At 42.5% G+C, this 19,284-nt stretch overlaps 1 protein-coding gene across 2 annotated transcripts in view; it reads left to right on the forward strand.

The window, feature by feature from the left end:
- The window catches only part of ZFYVE21 (zinc finger FYVE-type containing 21), a 51,528-nt gene extending 32,244 nt beyond the window's left edge, over window positions 1–19,284 (forward strand). Inside the window, exons 4-8 of one of the 2 annotated variants that reach the window (XM_066608132.1) lie at window positions 5,128–5,203; window positions 8,125–8,216; window positions 9,576–9,623; window positions 13,879–14,021; window positions 15,641–19,284. In XM_066608132.1, the coding sequence (XP_066464229.1) occupies window positions 5,128–5,203; window positions 8,125–8,216; window positions 9,576–9,623; window positions 13,879–14,021; window positions 15,641–15,676 (395 nt within the window). In that variant the 3' untranslated portion in view covers window positions 15,677–19,284. The remainder of the gene's footprint in view (window positions 1–5,127; window positions 5,204–8,124; window positions 8,217–9,575; window positions 9,624–13,878; window positions 14,022–15,640) is intronic. The other variant, XM_066608133.1, reaches the window with a different exon arrangement.

A 19,284-nucleotide genomic window follows, 5' to 3' on the forward strand; every position in this document is an offset into this window, starting at 1 on the left:
GCCATTGTTATAGTTGTGTGCTGTAGATGCATCAAGGTTTTTACATCTAGCACCGCAGTTCCAGGAACGTTTCCTGTGACCTGTTTTATTTATTTTTTTATTTTTTTCCTCCTACCCTTTTTTCACTATAGCATCAGTTAATGTAAGTGCGGCTCTTAAAAAAAAAAAAAGTTTGGAAAGTGTATGATATCTAGAACTATTTTTACTTTCTAAAGTATATACACATTATGACTTATACTTAAAGCAGAATAACTGTATGAGTTGTTACACACCTGTAAGAGTCGTCTTATCCCCTTAACGACCAGCCCATAGTGTTTTTACGTCCTCCCGAAGTGGGCTCTATTCTCTGAGGACGTAAAAACATGCTTCCTGCAGAGAATAGTGCCCCTCGGGCTGTGGACGTGACAGCTCCATGCTGTCGGTGTCCGCAGGTAGCTGACAGCATGGAGCTGTCATCCCGGGCTGTTCGGAGCCCCCCCCGGCATTGCGATCGGCGCTATGCAATGGATAGCGCCGATCGCAAAAAAAGTAAATAAAAGTACATAAAAGTTAAAGATTCAGCTGCTCCGATGGATCGGATCCATCGGAGCAGCTGAAATTACTCACCGAGGTCTGGCACGCTGCTCCCCGCTCTCCTGCCGCTCCGGGGCCCGAAGCCGGTCTTCTGCGCACGCGCGCCAGGCGGCATTACGTCAGCCGCATGCGCAGAAGGCCCGGCGGCGCGGGAGATTTAAAATCTCCTGGCTCCCGGCTCCTGTAGGTAGCCGGGAGGCAGGAGATGTCAGCGGGGACTGCGGTGAGCGGTCCCCGGTACCGCGATCGCCGTTATCCAATGGTTAGCGGCGATCGCGAAAAAGTTAAAAAAAAGTTTTAAAGTCAGTTTCACCTCCCCTCATGGATCGGATCCATGAGGTGAGGTGAAAATACTCACCCCCAGTCCTCAGCGGTGTCCCGATGTCCCGGGACCCGAATCCCCGTCTGCGCATGCGCGCCCGATGATTGACATCGGGCGCGTGAACAGACGGGCTCGAGCCCCGGGAAATTTAAAATCCCTCTGCTTCTGGCTGCCATGTGTAGCTAGGAGCAGAGAGATTATACCGGGGACATGATCACTGTCATCCAATGGATGACAGTGATCATGTAAAGTGAGAAAAAAGTGTAAAAAAGTAAAAAAAAAAAAAGTAAAAAAAAGTTTTTAAAAGTTTAAAAAGCGTACGTTTCATCTCCCCTCATGGATCATATCCGTGAGGGAGGATGAAAGTACGTACCTAAGGCCCCCAGATTTATCCGCGGACCTTACCACAGCTTCTGCACACGCGCCCGTCGCCAAAATGGCGGGCGCATGCGCAAAAGCTGTGGATTGCCAGGATAATTTAAATTCTCCCTGCTCCTGGCTACAAAACGTAGCCAAGAGCATGGAGATTTAATGGGGGTCTGCGGTGAGCGGTTCCTGGTCACGTGTTCGCCATTATCCAATAATGCCAATCACGTAAAAGTTAAAAAAAAAATTTGAAGTTTCATCTCCCCTCACTGATGCGATCGGTGAGAGGAGATGAAACTTTTTACCGGAGGCCTGCGTATTTGAATCCCGACGCGATCTTCCTCCGTGGACCTTCCAGGATTCTGCACATGCGATTGCCGGCAAAAAGCCGGACACATGCGCAGGAGTCAGGGAGCCCAGGAAATTTAAAATCTCCTTGCTCCCAGCGACCAACGGTCACCGAGAGCCTGGAGCAGTGACAGGTGGCCTCATTGATCGGTCCCCGATCATGTGATAAAAAGGTAGCGATCTACCTTAGGTCGGTCTCACATGACCGGATAGGAATGACGGATTCCGCATGCGTCTGATCCGTGGTAATACGCAGATCAATCGCATTGGATTACACAATTCCGCTCACATTAGCAGGTCGGAATTGCGTAATCCACTCGCAGAAAAGAGAACGCAGCAGGTTCTATTTTACTGCGGATATCGGCAACATAGAGCCCATTGTGCTCCATGGTCGCGGATATACCCGCAGTCCATACGCAACTACATTGTATACGGGCTGCGGGTACCCGCGTCATCGCTAAGCGATGGTGCGGGAAATACAAACAAAGGTGTACTGTGCATGACCGCCTGTGTGAGTACGCAGTTATGCGCAGTACATTACGCAGCCGTACGCAGGGTCACAGCCGGGCTCACAGATGGGATCCGCTGTGGGCCTCCGCAAGCGGATTCCGCCTGCACCCGCGTGAGCCCGGCGTTATTCAGACCGCTACCTGTGATACGTATTTTACAAGAAGCCCCGGGAACGCTCGCTTTCCTGCAGTTCCAGGAGCACCTTGTTGAGCGCCTTCTGTGTGAGACCGCCGCACCTCATCAAGCTTACGGAGACTCACGGAACGCCACTTTTTACACCCCATACTCGCCACTGAGGTCAAGAAATACCCCCAAAAAGCATGAGAGGAGGGGGGGGGGATACCCGGTTTTATTGCCCCATGGGCCCATTCCAACCAGCCTCCGTAATTACCCCTGTCTTCGGAAATACTACACAGTTCACATTTTTACTTTTATCTAAGATTTGCGAACGCCAAAAAGGGCGCGGAGGGGGAGGGGGGGAATTTTTAGGGAGTCAATCTTTATTCTGTACAAATAAGCAATGGGGCCTGGAATTTATTCAGTTGTGCCCTAAAATCCAACAGGTGTTCCGTCCTTTATAGGCCTTGCCATGCGTCCTGTAAGTAGATTAGGGCCACAATGGGTATGTTTCTGAACTCGGGACAAACGGGGGTATCCATTTTGGGGTGAACGTCTTCATTCCTATGTACCCTGTACAAAAAAACTGTTTTTAAATTGAAAAAATTGCCAAAAAAATTGAAAATCGTAACTTTTTCCTTCTGCTTTGCTTAGATTCATTCAAATACTGTGGGGTCAAAATACGCAGTACACCCCTAGATGAATTCGTTAAGGGGTCTAGTTTTCAAAATGGGGTCATTTGAGGGGGTTCTTTATAGTTTTGGCCGCTCAATGGCTCTATAAGTGGGCAATGGGGCCTGAAATTTATTCAGTGGTACCCTGAAATCCAACGGGTGTTCCTTTCATTGTAGGCCTAGCCATGGGTCCTGTAAGTCTATTAGGGCCACAATGGGTATGTTTCTGAACACGGGACAAACAGGGGGATCCATTTTGGGGTGAAAGCCTTCATTTATATGTGTGCTGTACAAAAAAAACTGTTTTTAAATTGACACAATAGCCCAAAAAATGAAAATCCTATTTTTTTCCTTTTGCTTTGCTTAAATTTATTCAAAAACTGTGGGGTCAAAATATGCAGTACATCCCTAGATAAATTCGTTAAGGGGTCTAGTTTTCAAAATGGGGTCATTTGTGGGGGTTCTATATGGTTTTGGGCGCTCAAGAACTCTACAAGTGGGCAATGGGGCCTAAAAGGACTTCAAGCAAAATCTATGTTCTGAAAGCCACCAATTACTCCTTTTATTTTGGGCCCCGTTGTGCATGCGGACATAAGATTAGGGCCACAATGGGTATATTTCTGAAAACAGCACAAACAGGGGTATCCATTTTGGGGTGTAAGTCTTCCTTCATATGTGTGCTGTACAAAAAAAGCTGTTTTTAAAATGACAGAATTGCCAAAAAAACAAAAATCCAAATTTTTTCCTTTTGCTTTGCTTGAATTTATTCAAAAACTATGGGGTCAAAATGCGCAGTACACCCCTAGATAAATTCGTTAAGGAGTCTAGTTTTCAAAATGGGGTCATTTGTGGGGGTTCTCTATGGTTTTGGGCGCTCAAGAACTCTACAAGTGGGCAATGGGGCCTAAAAGGACTTCAAGCAAAATTTGTGTTCCGAAAGCCACCGGTTGCTCCTTTCATTTTGGGCTCCGTTGTGTATCCAGACATAAGATTAGGGCCACAATGGGTATGTCTCTGAACACGGGACAAACAGGGGTATCCATTTTTGGGTGCAAGTCTTCCTTCATATGTGTGCTGTACAAAAAAAGCTGTTTTTAAAATGACAGAATTGCCGAAAAAACGAAAATCACAATTTTTTCCTTTTGCTTGGTTTGAATTCATTCAAAAACTGTGGGGTCAAAATATGCAGTACACCCCTAGATAAATTCCTTAAGGGGTCTAGTTTTCAAAATGGGGTCATTTGTGGGGGTTTTCTATGGTTTTGGGCGCTCAAGAACTCTACATGTGTGCTATGGGGCCTAAAAGGACTTCAAGCAAAATTTCTGTTTTGAAAGACACTGACTACTCCTTTCATTTTGGGCCCTGTTGTGGACTCAGATATAACAATAGGGCCACAATGGGTATATTTCTGAACACGAGAGAAATAGGGGTATCCATTTTGGGGTGTAAATCCTGATTTTCATGTAAACTATAGGAAAAAAATATGTCTTTAAAATGACAGATTTGCAAAAATATGAAATTTTACTTTTTCTCCTCTAAATTGAATTAATTCCTGAAAAAAAACTGTTGGGTCAAAATACTCATGACACCCCTCAGTAAATACATTAAGGGGTGTAGTTTTTAAAATGAGGTCATTTGGGGGGGTATCTATTATTCTGACACTCATGAGCCTTTCCAATCTCGGCTTGGTATAGGAAAACAAAGTGTTCCTCAAAATGCTAAAAAGTAATGTTAAATTTGTACGTCTCCTAAATAGTTAAAAAAACGAAAGTTTTTCCAATGTGCGCCCAAAATAAAGTAAACGGGTGGAAATATAAATCTTAGCAAAAATTTCTATATTATGTTTGCACATATTTAAGATATTGCAGTTGGAAATGTGAAAAAATGACGATTTTTTCAAAATTTTCCCAATTTTGGCGCTTTTAATAAATAAACACAATTTCTATCGGTCTATTTTTTCCGCCTAAATGAAGCACAACATGTGGCGAAAAAACAATGTCAGAATCGCTTGGATATGCAAAACCTTTCTGGTGTTTTTCCATGTTAAAGTGACACATGTCAGATTTGCAAAATTTGGCCTGGTCATTAAGGCGCAAACAGGCTTGGTCACTAAGGGGTTATACATTTAGATGCAAGTAGTAAAATATTGTTCTATTCTTGTTTTCGTGTCTGGAAAAAAAAACAGTATCTTGTTTTCTTTCCTCCTTTCGTTGTCAGGAGCCACATTTTATATTACCCAGGGATCCTCGGAAAAGCCTGAAACAGTTGTGTGCCGTCTGTCCAACAACCACAGGTAATGCCTGGCCTTTCAAACACACCGGGAACCTAAAGGTGACTAGGATTCCTATCTTGGCTGAATGCAGCTGGTTGAATTAAACCAGAAGGGACACAAAACCTAGAAATGATGAAAGAAGACCAGTATTTGTCAGTCTGTGAGGATACTAGAGATTAGGATGTGTCCTGCTTGGTCTCCATTGCACACATTGCGTAACCCAAAAGCTAGACTTAAGGGGGTTGGCCAGTTTGTAATCAATAACGGTTATCTATATGTATAAAATTGAATGTATGCGTGTCTGTCTGTCTGTCTGTCTGTTTGCCCCTTAATGCGCTACTACACCATTCATCCGATCGCCATGAAACTTTGGGAAGTTGTTGAGTACACTCCTGGGAAGATTATAGGCATAGTACAAATATCCTATAATAAATGGCGCGCGTGCGAGCGTCGTCGACAGTTACGCCCCCCACGTAGATCGTTCGATTTCCATCACTGCCACTAATTCTCTCACTTCCCGATGTTGTAGAAACATGAAATTTGGCACAAGCATTGATTATGTCATAAATAGGAAAAGCTAATGGGTCCCAACTCGATTATTCAATTCTAAGCGCCAAAGATTTAGCGTCCAAATTTTACGTACGGAATCTAATTTTCTCGCTTCCCAATGTCATAGAAACGGGAAATTTGGCACGAGCATTGATTGTCATAAATAGGAAAAGTTAATAGGTCCCAACTCGATTATTCAATTTTAAGCGCCAAAGAATTAGCGTCCAAATTTTACGTACAGAATGTAATTTTCTCACATAGAAACATTAAATTTTTGCACGGGCATTGAATGTCATAAATAGGAAAAGCTAATGGGTCCCAACTCCATTATTTAATTCTATGCGCAAAAGAATTAGCGTCCAAATTTTACGTACGGAATCTAATTCTCTCACTTCCTGATATATATAAATGAATGTATGTCTGTCTGTCCTTTATGCATTACTACACCATTCATCCAATCGCCATGAGACTTTGGGAAGTTGTTGAGTACACTCCTGGGAAGGTTACTGTCATAGTACAACTATCCTGCGAGCATCGTCGACAGTTATGCCCCCCCAGACAAAGATCGTTTGATTTCCATCTCAAGCACGAAAGCAAAAGGCATTACAAGCAAGCGTGTTCAACTACAAAATGATGCATCCGCCGAACGTTTCGCAAGACAATTGCTGCATATTGAGAATGCTGAGGTAAAATGAAAGCTGTGCTGTGATTGGTTGCTATTTCTTATACTGCTGAGGTAACATGAAAGCTGCGCTGTGATTGGTGGCTACTTCTTATACTACTGAGGTTGCATGAAAGCTGTGCTGCGATTCGTTGTTATATATTATACCACTGAGGTAACATGAAAGCTGCGCTGTGATTGGTTGCTATATATAATACCGCAGAGGTAACAAGAAAGCTGCGCCGTGATTGGTTGCTATTTTTTATATTGCTGAGGCAGAATAAAAGTTGCGCTGTGATTGGTTGTTATTTCTCTTACTGCTGAGGTAACATGAAAGCTGCGCTGTGATTGGTTGTTATATTTTATACTGCTAAGGTAACATGAAAGCTGCGCTGTGATTGGTTGTTATATATTATACCACTGAGGTAACATGAAAGCTGCGCTGTGATTGGTTGTTATCTAGATATATAAAAACGAATGAATGTATGTCTGTCTTCGCAGCAACGCGCGACGGGTAAGCTAGTAGGTCATAAAATAGTTATCAGACTTACTAACGACAAGTCTAAGCAATTTTTTATTTTTTTTTTTTAACTTTTTTTTTCCAACTTGTTATCCAAAATATCTATTGGTGTATTTAAATAAGAGCGACAGCAGTAGTAAAGCATCGGTGACTTTGTGAACGTGGTGTCTTTAGTGTCCCTAGTGGTGCATCCATGTACAGTGGGCCCAGAAAGTATTCAGAACCTTTGACTTTTTTACATTTTGGTATGTTGTGGCCTTGGGAAAATTTCAATAAAGCATGTCAAGTTTTCCCCCTCATTCTGCACTCAATACTCCATAATGGCAGCAAGAAAGCAGAATGTTGGCTTTTTTAAAAATTCACAAAGTTTTCTAGCATTTTGTATTGATGCACATATTCAGAACCTTTGCTAAGAAGCTTGAAATATTGATCATATTTGAGATGTTTCCACACCTTAAATGCAGTCCACCTGTTGTAAATTGAGTTGATTGGACATAATTTTAACTGGCATACCCCTGCCTATCAAGACTGGGCAGAAGGTTCCCCTTCCAACAAAACAACCACCATAACAGACGGCCAAACACAACACGGGGGCGGCCCAACCAAGAGCCCTCAGTTGAACCAAATCGAACATCTCTGGAGACCTAAAAATGGCTGTCCACAGACGGCCCCCGTCCAATCTGACAGAGCTTAAGAGGATCTGCAGAGAAGAATGGCAGAAAATGTCCAAATCCAGGTGTGTAAACCTTGTGGCATCATAACCAGGAAGACTGGAGGCTGTAACCGCTGCCAAAGATGCCCCAACTAAGCAAAATGTTAGAAGTATCAGTTCTTGATTTTATTTATTTATTTTTTTTATTTTATTTTATTTTTTTTAATTTGCAAACCTTCTGCTTTCACTTTGTCATTATGGGGTATTGAATGCAGGATGATGGGGGGGCGGGGAGAGCTCATGCAAATTAAAAAAAAAACAAAAAAAAACTATTCAAGACCACAACATAATAAAATGTGGGAAAAAAGAAAAATGAAGGAGTCTGAAGACTTTCCGGAGCCGCTGTACATCTTGGATGCACTTCTTTATTCCTGCATATGTAAGGACAGTTTGTACACAGCAGCATCACTAATGATCATCTGGATACTGTGTCATTTATCTCTTAACTTTCCCTATAAAGTAGGAGGCGGTGGGAAGTGACTTTTCTCTTTATGTTGTAGGTATCTGTTTCTGGATGGGGAAAACCATTATGAAATTGAAGTTGCTCGAATTTCCACAGTTCAGATACTCACAGAGGGCTTCACACCTGGAGGTAACCATTTTATTCTAGACTTCCTTCATTTGTGTATGGCAGGTTTATATGTATATTTTCTAATAATGTATAGATACAAGGATTATTTTAAAGCAGGAGTAAAGTGGTTTTACCGGAGTAACAAGTTATCCCCTATCTACTTTGGCTAGGGGATAACTCGTTCTCGTAAAAGCCATTTTAATGAATTTATAGTCCTATTATTCTAAATCAATGTACATACGGAGTTTCCCTGAAAGTAAGCCCTGCCAAGGTTTTCAAGAGGCTCGAAAAATAAGGCCTCCCCCGAAAATAATCCCTAGCTAAAGGTACATAAAAAAAAAATCAATACTCACATGGCCCGCGGCGTCTGAGCCCCTCGGGATAGTCCCTGGCGCTGAAGCAAGCTGCCGTGTCCTCTGCACTGAGATATCCCCTTCTTTCTGGGGACGGAGATTTAAATACCCCACCTCCAGCAAAGCGAGTGCTGTGATTAAATCGAGTGCCAGCCAATCAGAGCCGGAGCTTGATCATTCACAGCCATTCAGTGAATGACATCACTGAATGGCTGTGATTGATTCATCGAGTGCCGGAGATGGGATTTTTAAATCCCCGTTACCAGAAAGAAGGGGATATCTCCACATGGAGGACACTACAGACTGCTGCATCACTGTCTGAGACCAGTAGCGCGAGGCACCGGGATGCCGCGGACCAGGTGAGTATAAGCTCCCCCTTGAAAATAATATACTGTGCCTCTTTTGGGGCAAAAATGAATATAGGACAGTGTCTTATTTTGGGGGAAACACGCTACTAAATAGAATTTTGCTTAAAAAGTGTTAGTGCAGTGATGTCCAGCTAAAAAAACTTTCCTAGTCATAAGGACCATAGACTTGTAGATATATCGATAGGATGTGCAGCCAAATCCCTTAGACCAAAACTAATAAGTACGAGTAAGGTACTAACAGGTTAGTACTTTTTTTTTTTTTTTTTTTTTTTTTTTACATCGGAGGCTGCTTATAGGATAACTGTCAGCCTACCAAATCCTCTCTATTACGGTAGAACATCAATTAAAGCTATGTGATGATGACCCGATTGTTTACATAGGCCTTCCTACAATGTTTTATTAGTATAGTGATCCATTGTTATTACATGAGTGCAACTGATTGCTATCATCCATCAGTCTCTGTCTTCAATCATCATAGAACTCTGCATTCGTTCAGGTCAACGCCTGTTCCACTGTCGGCCATCTTGCTCGCCGTCTCATGACAATAATAACCTGCACTTCGATATTTAATCACTTGCTGTTTTTAGTGATAATGTTCCACTTGCTCACTCTGTTAATAACTTTCTTTTTCACTGTTCACGCTGCTTTGATGTGAAAAGATATTCATACGTACACCAGCCTGCTGGAGAGTCAGTGCGTGATTGAAGGTCAGCAGAGGTGACGTGTAGCCGTCGTGTCCGCATGTTATGTCAGACTTTTTTCTGATTGGTTGTTGTCATCCCTAATCAATTTATGCCTTCTTCCCACCCTTTAGATTTCATTGTTTGCTCTTAGGACTCTTATCCAGCGGTCTATAACATCTAGCTTTTCAGAGCAGTGGAAGCCATTGATTGCATACTACTGTGTTTATGAATGGCAATCATCGTCCTTGAGTAGCCCAGTGCCTGTTGATGTCCAATTTCCATAGATATTGATTGTATTCTCAAATGTACATCCTGACTTGGTATATTCTTACCAGTATTTATACTCCAATATATTAAGGCCCTTTTACACGCAACCATTATTGCTCAAAATTAGTTCAAACACTCGAAAGTGAGTGATAATCATTACATGTAAATGCGTGCAGTTGTGCACTGTTTGTTCAATTGTCATTTAGCGCCGTTTTTTAGCCCGCATAGAAACCATTGTTTGACCACTCAAAAAACATTCCATTTGAATGTAATTTGTCCAGTCTTTTGAGCGGCTTGCTGACTTGAACGTACTCATTGTGTTTGCCTTGCATACATGAGTACATAGTTTACTCTGTCAGGAGGAGATAATGGAATCATGCTGGACAGATAATTCCTCGCATAAACACACGCACTCCTGAGCAAACAACTTGTACTGAGTTTACTTTAGCTAATGAGGACATGGAGATGATTAAAACCCATTATCTGTACGTGTAATTTTATGCAAAAATGTTGTTCGTTCAGTCGTTCGGCTGTTTTAGTGATAATCGTGTGTAAAAGGGCCTTAAGTCATCTAATTGGTTCTGATTATAATCTTAAAATTGGCCATTGACCAACACATTAGCCCCCCTAAACCAACTAGTGTTCCCTATTGGGATGCTGGCTATTAAAAGGACATGAACTCACAGAGCTGTTATTCAAAGCTCCTGGACCCCAATGCAGAATCCGTAACCGGGTCCGCACCTACCATTTGCCATTTATAATACTGATATCTTCTGTGGCAGATGGGCCTTTGAACCCCCTCAGGCACCAGGGCCCATGTCTGACTGCCACCTCTGTACCTCATAGCTACACGTTTGTGCATGCAGAAAGATTTGCAACAGTGGGAATGATATTCTGCGTGGAAGATTATTCCCAGTTTTGTAGGTATTTTATATTGGCCGTCTATCATTTGCTTGTGTTTAGTCAAATTCTTGGCAATTTTTGATCAAATTTCAAATATTTAACGTTGTCCTGACCCCAATTGTAGGAATGTTGCGTTCATTAATGATTGTGACCTCTTTGGCTGCCTTTATTTCTGTACTTGACATAAATTTGCTTGCTTTTTGTAAAGCTCCTTGCGTTATAAAGCGTCAGAGGGGATCACATACTCCCATTGTTAGAAGAAGGTACAATTTGTGCTGCATTATAATGGATGAGTCAGCTGCGGAGCGTGAGAGCACAGCGCAGGGAACCTATAGTATACTTAATGCTCCTTTTACTTGTTTTTAGTTTAGCTGTTTTATCTGAGTAGCAGACAAAAAAGGAAATCAGTTCTGTTTAAATGGAATCTGTCACCATCATCTCGCCTTTAATGGTGAGTTCACTGGACGGAAGGGGATGAAAACTCACTCGCTTCTAATGCCAGCTCTTTTCCTAATGAGATCATTTACTTCCGCAATTAAGTTATAAAGTTATGCCGTGCTGTATGCAAATAGTCACACTGATTGATGTGCTGTGGAGCTCCCCCCTCCCCATTTATCTTAGAAGAGAGAATTTCCTGTATAGAGACCCTTTTACATGCAAAGATAATCTTTCAAATGTTTGAAAGATTTAGCGATCTATTTGCATAAAGTATTAATGTCCATTAACAGGTTATCATCTTCATTTGCATGTAAGTGGACCCTTTACAAATTGTTTGCAGAGCCCAGTGTGTGTTTAAACACACTCCTAGCTGTGTAAACAGCTGCTGACACACTCCATTGTTCTCCTCTTGGCTGACAGCAGATTGCATTGTTCTCCTGGCTAGTGTAAACATGCAGCAGGGAGAACATCCTGCAGTCTATTGAAAGATGACTGAAATACATTCAAATGGAATGTATTTGCTAAGCCGTTCAGCTACTTAAGTGAACCAAAATCCATCGTTCAAACGAAAAGTGCACGATGCCCGAGTTTACGTGTAACAGATCTCGCTCATTTTCGACCATTTGGACGAATTTTAAGCGATAATTGTTGTGTGTAAAAGGGCCCTAACTGGGATGCAAAAGATGTCTGTCAAGCTCAGCAAGTCATGAATCTCAGGCAAAGGACTCTTCTCAGTTGCATAAAGTACAGAATTACTTCTGGAACCTAATTGTGAGGGTATATGTGTTCATTAGGAAAACAAAGGGCATTAGAAGTGATTAATATTTGCATCCCCTAATGGTCAGTGAATTCAGTTTTAGAGGGAAGATGATGGGGACAGCATTCCTTTTTAATTTCCCACTGTTTCCACTTTTCCCCTCCCTCCTTTGTAGTCATTGGGTGATGGAACTGAACGGAAAGATTTGGTTCCATTTTTGATGTCCGTTCGACAGATCCTTTCTTAAATGGGTATGCGTAAAAATTTTAAAAAGGCCGTAAAAATATTAAAAAAAGATTTATTAAAATGGATGTCGATGGAGATCTATTTCCCAGATCTGCTAAGGGAAACTATATAGTTTTCCTTTGAATTCTGTTTTGCTGTCTGTGCCATTTAAAAACAAACAAACAAAGAGGGTATGTTTAAAAAAACAGAACTCAAAATGCTAATGTGAACGAGCCCTTCTATAAGTTGGCGACACTTGTACCAGAGTGCGGCTGATATGACACAGCAGGCACCGTCTATTGCAGCAGTATTCACATGTTCTAGGGTAGTGATGTTTGTCACTTTCTTGGTCTGAACATCAACTTATTTTAAAGCAACTTGCATAAGGCAGTTACTATTACACTAGTGTGACCCTAATTTGTAAGAATAGCAGTAGGACTGACCGACAACCCCATTAAGCACTGATGTTCCATCCCAAAGAATTGCAGCATATTCGCTTCTCCAGCACTGGGAGTATCCGCAATCCCGTTTCCCTTATTGCATGCAGTTTTTATTTTTTAGAAATGTGCGTCTCCAATCAGACTATTGGATTAAAGATTCTATTCTGTAATACGTGTGCTCTGTCAACTCCTTGGACGATGTGAAGACGTTGAGGAAGCTGCATCATTTCTATCCCTGTAGAAGCAAAAATCCCAAACTTTCAAATTGGTTTGATTGATTTCAGTGGAAAAACTGCTTCCAGTTTTCAGATTTACGAATAAGAAGTGTTCTAAGTTAAGGGTCTATAAAGTGAAAGGGTTAAATGATGACTCCGGATCAGTGAGCTGATCATCTGATTGATTGAATTGTCCTTGAATGCAATATTTTGCAACAGTGTTGTGGAATATGCTGTTCCTGAATTCTGCACCAACATTTACATGTTAAGGGCTCTCTGCGGGGGTACCGGCTGGGAGCAGTGCTCTGAGCTCCCGCCCCCTCTCCGCCCCTTGCCACTATTTGCAATGGGAGGGAGTGGAACCTGGCTCTGCCCCGCCTATTGCAAACAGTGGCGAGGGGTGGGAGCTCAGTGCACTGCTCCCGGAACATCCAGCCTCCTCCCCCTGCAGAAAGGGACAACGTCTATCGTCTGGGCATGAAAACCCGGCCAATATATGCATGTCTGAATAAGCCCTAGCAGTGTGGATTTTGGGGCTGAACTAGCTGCACGAGGACCTACTCTACAGCACTGTTGCAGAATATTCCGTCCTGTGTGAAAGGACGCTGCTGCAGATTTCTGCTTCACAGCCCACAATATATACATTCAGATTTTGGTGCGTCTTGCAGATATATACTGCATGTGTTAAAAGATCCCTTATTTCTGACTGCACTACAAATGCTCCAAGTTATGTCTAGGTTGGAGTGAGCTGAAAATGTGGCTTAACCCTGCGTGCGGGCTGAAGAGAGATGCACCAGTTGTGTAAATTGAGTGTTCTTCTCTATGGGTGTAAGAATGGCACTGCCCTAGAGTCATCATGGAGCCTCATTTTCACAGTCATGTAAAGTGACAGCCTTGGGTAATACTTGTAACCTTCTCCCCATTTGTGAATCAACACACATAAAAACGCTGCACATCTGTGTGAACAAAGCCTTGGCCTCCGTCTGGTTGTAGAAATCAACTTTTTTTTTTTCTTTATTTGTATTAACTATTAGGGGGGAACAGTCGGGCGACCGGGATGCTGATTCAGTATAAACCTCAGTGCTCCGACGAACTATTACAGATGAAGTTTACAACAAGCGAAGACTTTAACAGCAACAAAAAGATGTCTGCATCTTGGCTGGCCGCAATGCACAAGGTACTCAGGATGGGGTCACGGTCTAGATGACTAAATTGTGCAACTATGTGATCCAAATAAGTTGCTGTACTCGTTCATGTCCGTTCCTTCTTGGCAGCACACGGACACTGCTGTAATAACGGTGATCGTTGACAGAGTGCTAGCCTCTCGTCTGACTGAATTGGATATGTGGAATTGGAACCTAAACCTTAACCCATTATTGACTGCCAAAATGGCAATCGCTCATGGGGCCTTTTTCCAATGCATGTGGCCGTTTACAGTATATATACCCTAAAAAGATGGCGTTAAAATTGCAAAACCTTAAATGTCTGTCTATGGAAAAATAAAGTTATAGCTCTTAGAATGTAACAATGGGAAAGAACAGTATGAAAATCAGTCGGTAGTTATTTAGGCCCTAAAGGCCTATTTAGACACGATTATCGCTCAAAAGCCATCGTGCAGTATTCGTTTATCGCTGACTTTAAAACTGTCCTGCTTATCAAGACCGCACGCTGAGTTACCCACGGGATAGCACTGATGGCATTTTTTTAGCAGCTATCCCGCTGAAGAACAATGGAGCTGAATGCAGATAACAGACCTCCAGCTGTTATCTGCATTCAACGAAAGGCTTCATTTGCACACTAATAAACTCTTAACTAGCTACGTAGTAGTTTATGCAACATGATCGCTCAAAGCTGTCACTCAGACTGTCATGTGAGCGATCATCTTTGCGTCTAAATGGGCCTTAAGGGGTTAAAGGCGTTGTACAAGATTAGAAAACCACCACCCCTCTCGACCAAGGTATTGGCGCTTACCTATACTGAGGTGAATGAGCTGTAATACAAAAGACATGACGTGGGAGCAGCCGCAGCGCACCAAAGCGGTACAGGTAGACTTGTGGCAATAAGCTCTCTGGGCATAGTTACAGTTGTACTTTGTATTACATCCATAATTTTTACTAACTTATTACACACTGCATAAGCATTTGATTTTTTTTTTTGAAGTGTGTTAAAAATAAATTTAGTGTTTCCTATTGTGGGTCATATTGTGGACTAAAATCGCCCAATAAAGTCTATGGGATTGCGTAAAGACGCGGTTGCATGCATTTTCACTGCATTTTTACGCTTACCCCAAGAGGCAGTGAGTAAAGAAAAGTAGTGCCATCAATTGGGCCTGCTTGTTTTTATTTTTTTGCATGTGTGAAAAATGCAGTGAAGACGAATGCACTGCGTTTTAAAAAAAAAGTGCCAAGAATGCACTAAATATAGAGACACAATGTAAACCGGGCAGTTTTCAGGCACCAGTATTGCATACGTCCATGTGACTATGCCCTTATTCAGATGGCTGTATTTCCAGTCAGTACGTAGATCCATTATAGGTTCTTCATATGGGCGACCTTCCACGCGGACCAATGGTTCATGTGAAAAAGAAATCTCTACATGTCCTATTCTGGTCCGTATCATGGATAATAGAGCATGCAGCATCTAATGGGAGGTCCTCTGAGATTTCTCGGGCACAACTTGTATAAGGCCGTGCACCTGCGACCTCAGGCTTCCCTGCCATCCTAGGGGGAAGCACAGATATTAAATGCAGTAGCGCTGCGAGAGACTCCTCTGTGACCCAGTGCTCTTGTCTTGCAGGCTGCCAAGCTCCTGTATGAAGCTCGGGACCAGTGATTGAAGAGGGAAGGATGCGCAGTGCAGAGTTTTATTTGTAATTGTCATTTCTTGATGCAATATACTTGCTCCTCTTTCCATACACTATGTGAGACAAAGTCCTAATTTAAAGACGTCTTGCAGCGAGAGTTCCTCACCTTTATCGTGCAATATGTATACATATTAATGCTTCAGAATAGACATTCACAGCAAGGCTGGAGATTAACCTTCACTACTTAGCCATGTTTTTCAGCAGCCTTCATTCTGTCAGCCATTATGAGCCTCAGCTGGACGCTCCTCAAACGTCTTGAGTCACCGTTCGTGGAAGGATGAAGACTTTCTACACTAGATCTCAGGTTCTTTTTTTCCCCTCTCTCCTACAAAAGCACTAATCATCTGGGCAATATAATGGATGTGGATTATTCTGAAGGGATGGTTGGAGCAGTGCCAGTCTCCCGTGCCCAGGGTGTACCTGATGACTGTACTTGTGAGGAGCCCCACTAGAGGGCAGCACTGGCTGCAGCAATGTATGATTGTTTTACTTCAGCTGATGTTCCTTACACACAGAAGGGGGCAGCCATTTTTTTTTATTTGCTTACCTATGAGCCAGTGAATCTAGTGTCATTCCCATTAGGCCACTCTCACACTTGTGTTCACAAAATGCTGCATCTGAAACCACTGCGTTTGCACGTTACAGCGTTCACGGCAGCCCATCATTGTAATGGGTGGTGTGTTAAGCGCAAAAATAGAGCAGGCAGTATGCGGAAATCATAGCGTTAGAGCGCCGGTCTGTGAAGCCAATGGGAGTATTGTAGAGAGTAAAAAGCGGGCTGTGTGAGAGCAGCCTTAGGCAGACAGTCGTCTTCAAGTGCAGGGTTTATCAAAAAGGAGCAGATTTGGGGATTTACTTAAACTACAAAAGACAGGTACACAATTCACACATTGCTGCAAAGAGGAAGGTTCAAAGTTTTTGGTTTTTTTTCCTTTTGACATACCAGAAGTTTCATTTTCTACAACAGCGCAGCTTCTTGTTTGTAGTTTAAAGGTGAATAGCAACACTTCAGTGTGCTGTGTGAATCCATTGCTCCAGTGCAATGTGAATTCCAACGTCATATGGAAGAAAATTGACCGTAGTGGTAGGTCATAAAAATCGTTGAACGTTCCACTTTTTAATGATTGTGCACTCGTTTAGAATTTAAATCCCCAAATCTGCTCCTTTTTAGATAACTTTTCACTATCCCTTTAATAATGAAGGGGGGGGGGAATAAATCCCCCTCCCATAAGTTGCATCCTTCTAGGTTTTTAAAATTAGTCAGTGTGGGCGACATTCACTCCTGGTTGCTATTGATCTGCCACCCGGGTTGTAGTTCATCCTTTCCCACAATGCTAAATTGCCGTTGGAATCTGGGCAAGAGTTGGTGACTGTCACATTGCTTCTCTTTCATATGTAGTGATTTATTCCAGCAGCAGCCATGCCGATCATGTATTGATGGCCAGTCAGAAGGTTGAGTGGCCAGTTATTACTTTTATACTTAGGCCCCCTGTCCACGGCAGTGATTTCGCCGGCCGACGCTTCCCCCTAGCATTGCTAGGGAAAGCATCGGCATCTGTCCACAAGCGAAAAATCATTGCGATTCTCCGCTCACGGCGGGCAATTTGCCCCAATTCTTCGCGGTCAGCCAGATAGCCTTACCTGCCAATTTTCGTCTTCCGTGTTTGCTGCTTTTTTTTGCTGTGTTTTTGAATTACAACAAAGACCACATGCATTTTTTTTAACTGCCATGGTTATCTGTGGTTCAAAAATGTATCAAAAAGTCAAGTCTGAACACAACCTTAATCATCTACAATCAGTGATTGCCGCTAAAGGGAATGTGAGTCACAAATCCGCCTTCAGTATTATCAGCAGCTCAGGCTACTGCTTTAGGCTGGGCTCACACAACCGTACGGTAATACGCTGCGAACTGCAGATTGCTGTGATTTGTAATATTTTCGTCTGTGCGTAAACAGCGTATTTTACGCACGCTGTCATGCACTTTTTTTTTTTCTCAAAGCAACATGCCTAAAAACCAGCGTACATATGCAGTGTAATTGCGTATGCACTGCTTTCCAAACACACCCATGGAAAAGCATAGGGCTGTACATGCATAATGCGTGGTAAAATAGAACATTCTGTGGTTTTGTGCACCAAATATACGCAAATGTGACTAGAACAATGAAAACTCAAAGTACTTCCTCAGAAGCTATTCGCTGTGTAGTATGCGGTCATACATTCTGTACGTAATACGTAAATTCGAATGCATTTGTGAGAGTCTGGCCTTACACTGCATCTCTGCTTCAGATTACTAAAATTGTTTTTAGTTCCGCAAAGGAGGGCAGCTCAGGGAAGCATAGATCTATATTACTCCCCAAATGCACACCATTCGCAACCTGATTGGTTGTTTGGATTTACTCATTCCCGGTGATTAGTTATTTGGGTTGCCTGATTCATGGTGATTGGTTGTATAGGTTGGCTAGTGTATAAGTGGGGAGTAAGAGGCTTAATATGCCTTAAGGATAAGTTAAGAAGCGCTTTTTTTTTTTTTTTTTTTTTTTAAAGGGGAAGTGCTCAGTCCACCCTGGGGTCCAGTAAATTTTGCAGATTAGTAAGCACTGTTAGGCCAGTTGTACAAGAGTCCCAGCCTGACCGTGGGTTTACTGAGCAGACCTCACTGTATCTGATTCCAATGATGCTGTGACTTTGGGTCGGACACTTGTCTGTATTATGGGCTCATATATGCACTTGTAATAAGCTAATGAGACTGGCCTTATACTAGGGCCCTAGGATGTTCATCATTGCTGCTTCATGGTGAAAGGGATTCTGGCACCAGGTTCATGACATTTGACTCAGCTGAACTCATGAGTCATGGAGGTGGCCATGCCAGCTTCTCACCGCCCGCATCAGACTGACAGCTTTACCTATATACAATAGGGAGCTGTCAGTCTGCTTGCTGCCGGTGGGAGAGGGCAGCCCGGCCCACCTATGTGACTCGGAGCTCCACTTAGTCAAACTTCATGAACTTGGTGAGAAAATCTCTTTTAATGGCTGCCCCCACCTGTTGTAAAGGCTGCATACACTCAAGCATTCCTGTGAATCTGACCTGTACAGCAGATTAGTGATAGTACACTATGTAATATGCATTTATTTAACTCCAGGGTTATAACAATATTAGATGATGTCCAGGAATTCTGTCTTACCGTAAAGACAAATGCTGAATCCTTTTATATATACTAGAATTCCAGGATGACCACTTCTCACATTAGTCCCGTACCTTGTAATACACAGATCTTCTTATCTCAGTTTATATAATAATTCTTTGTACTTGTGTATTATACGTTTTTACATTAATACACAGCTATGGACCAAGCCTCTTCAGAACGGTAATTATGCTTTGTGCAATGATTATTCACGGTCTATATGTACTCGCCACTACAGAACGGCCCAAGTGACCACAATACATGGCTGTATATTAAAGTAAAACCGCTTGTGGTTCTGTAGGGACTGTGAATGATGCCTTTGTAATACCTAACAGGGATGGTCGACAGCTTTTGTACAGTCTGTGTTTACCTAATAAAAAGCACAACAGACATTA

Source organism: Eleutherodactylus coqui, chromosome 6, assembly GCF_035609145.1.
Source record: "Eleutherodactylus coqui strain aEleCoq1 chromosome 6, aEleCoq1.hap1, whole genome shotgun sequence".
NCBI lineage: Eukaryota > Metazoa > Chordata > Amphibia > Anura > Eleutherodactylidae > Eleutherodactylus > Eleutherodactylus coqui.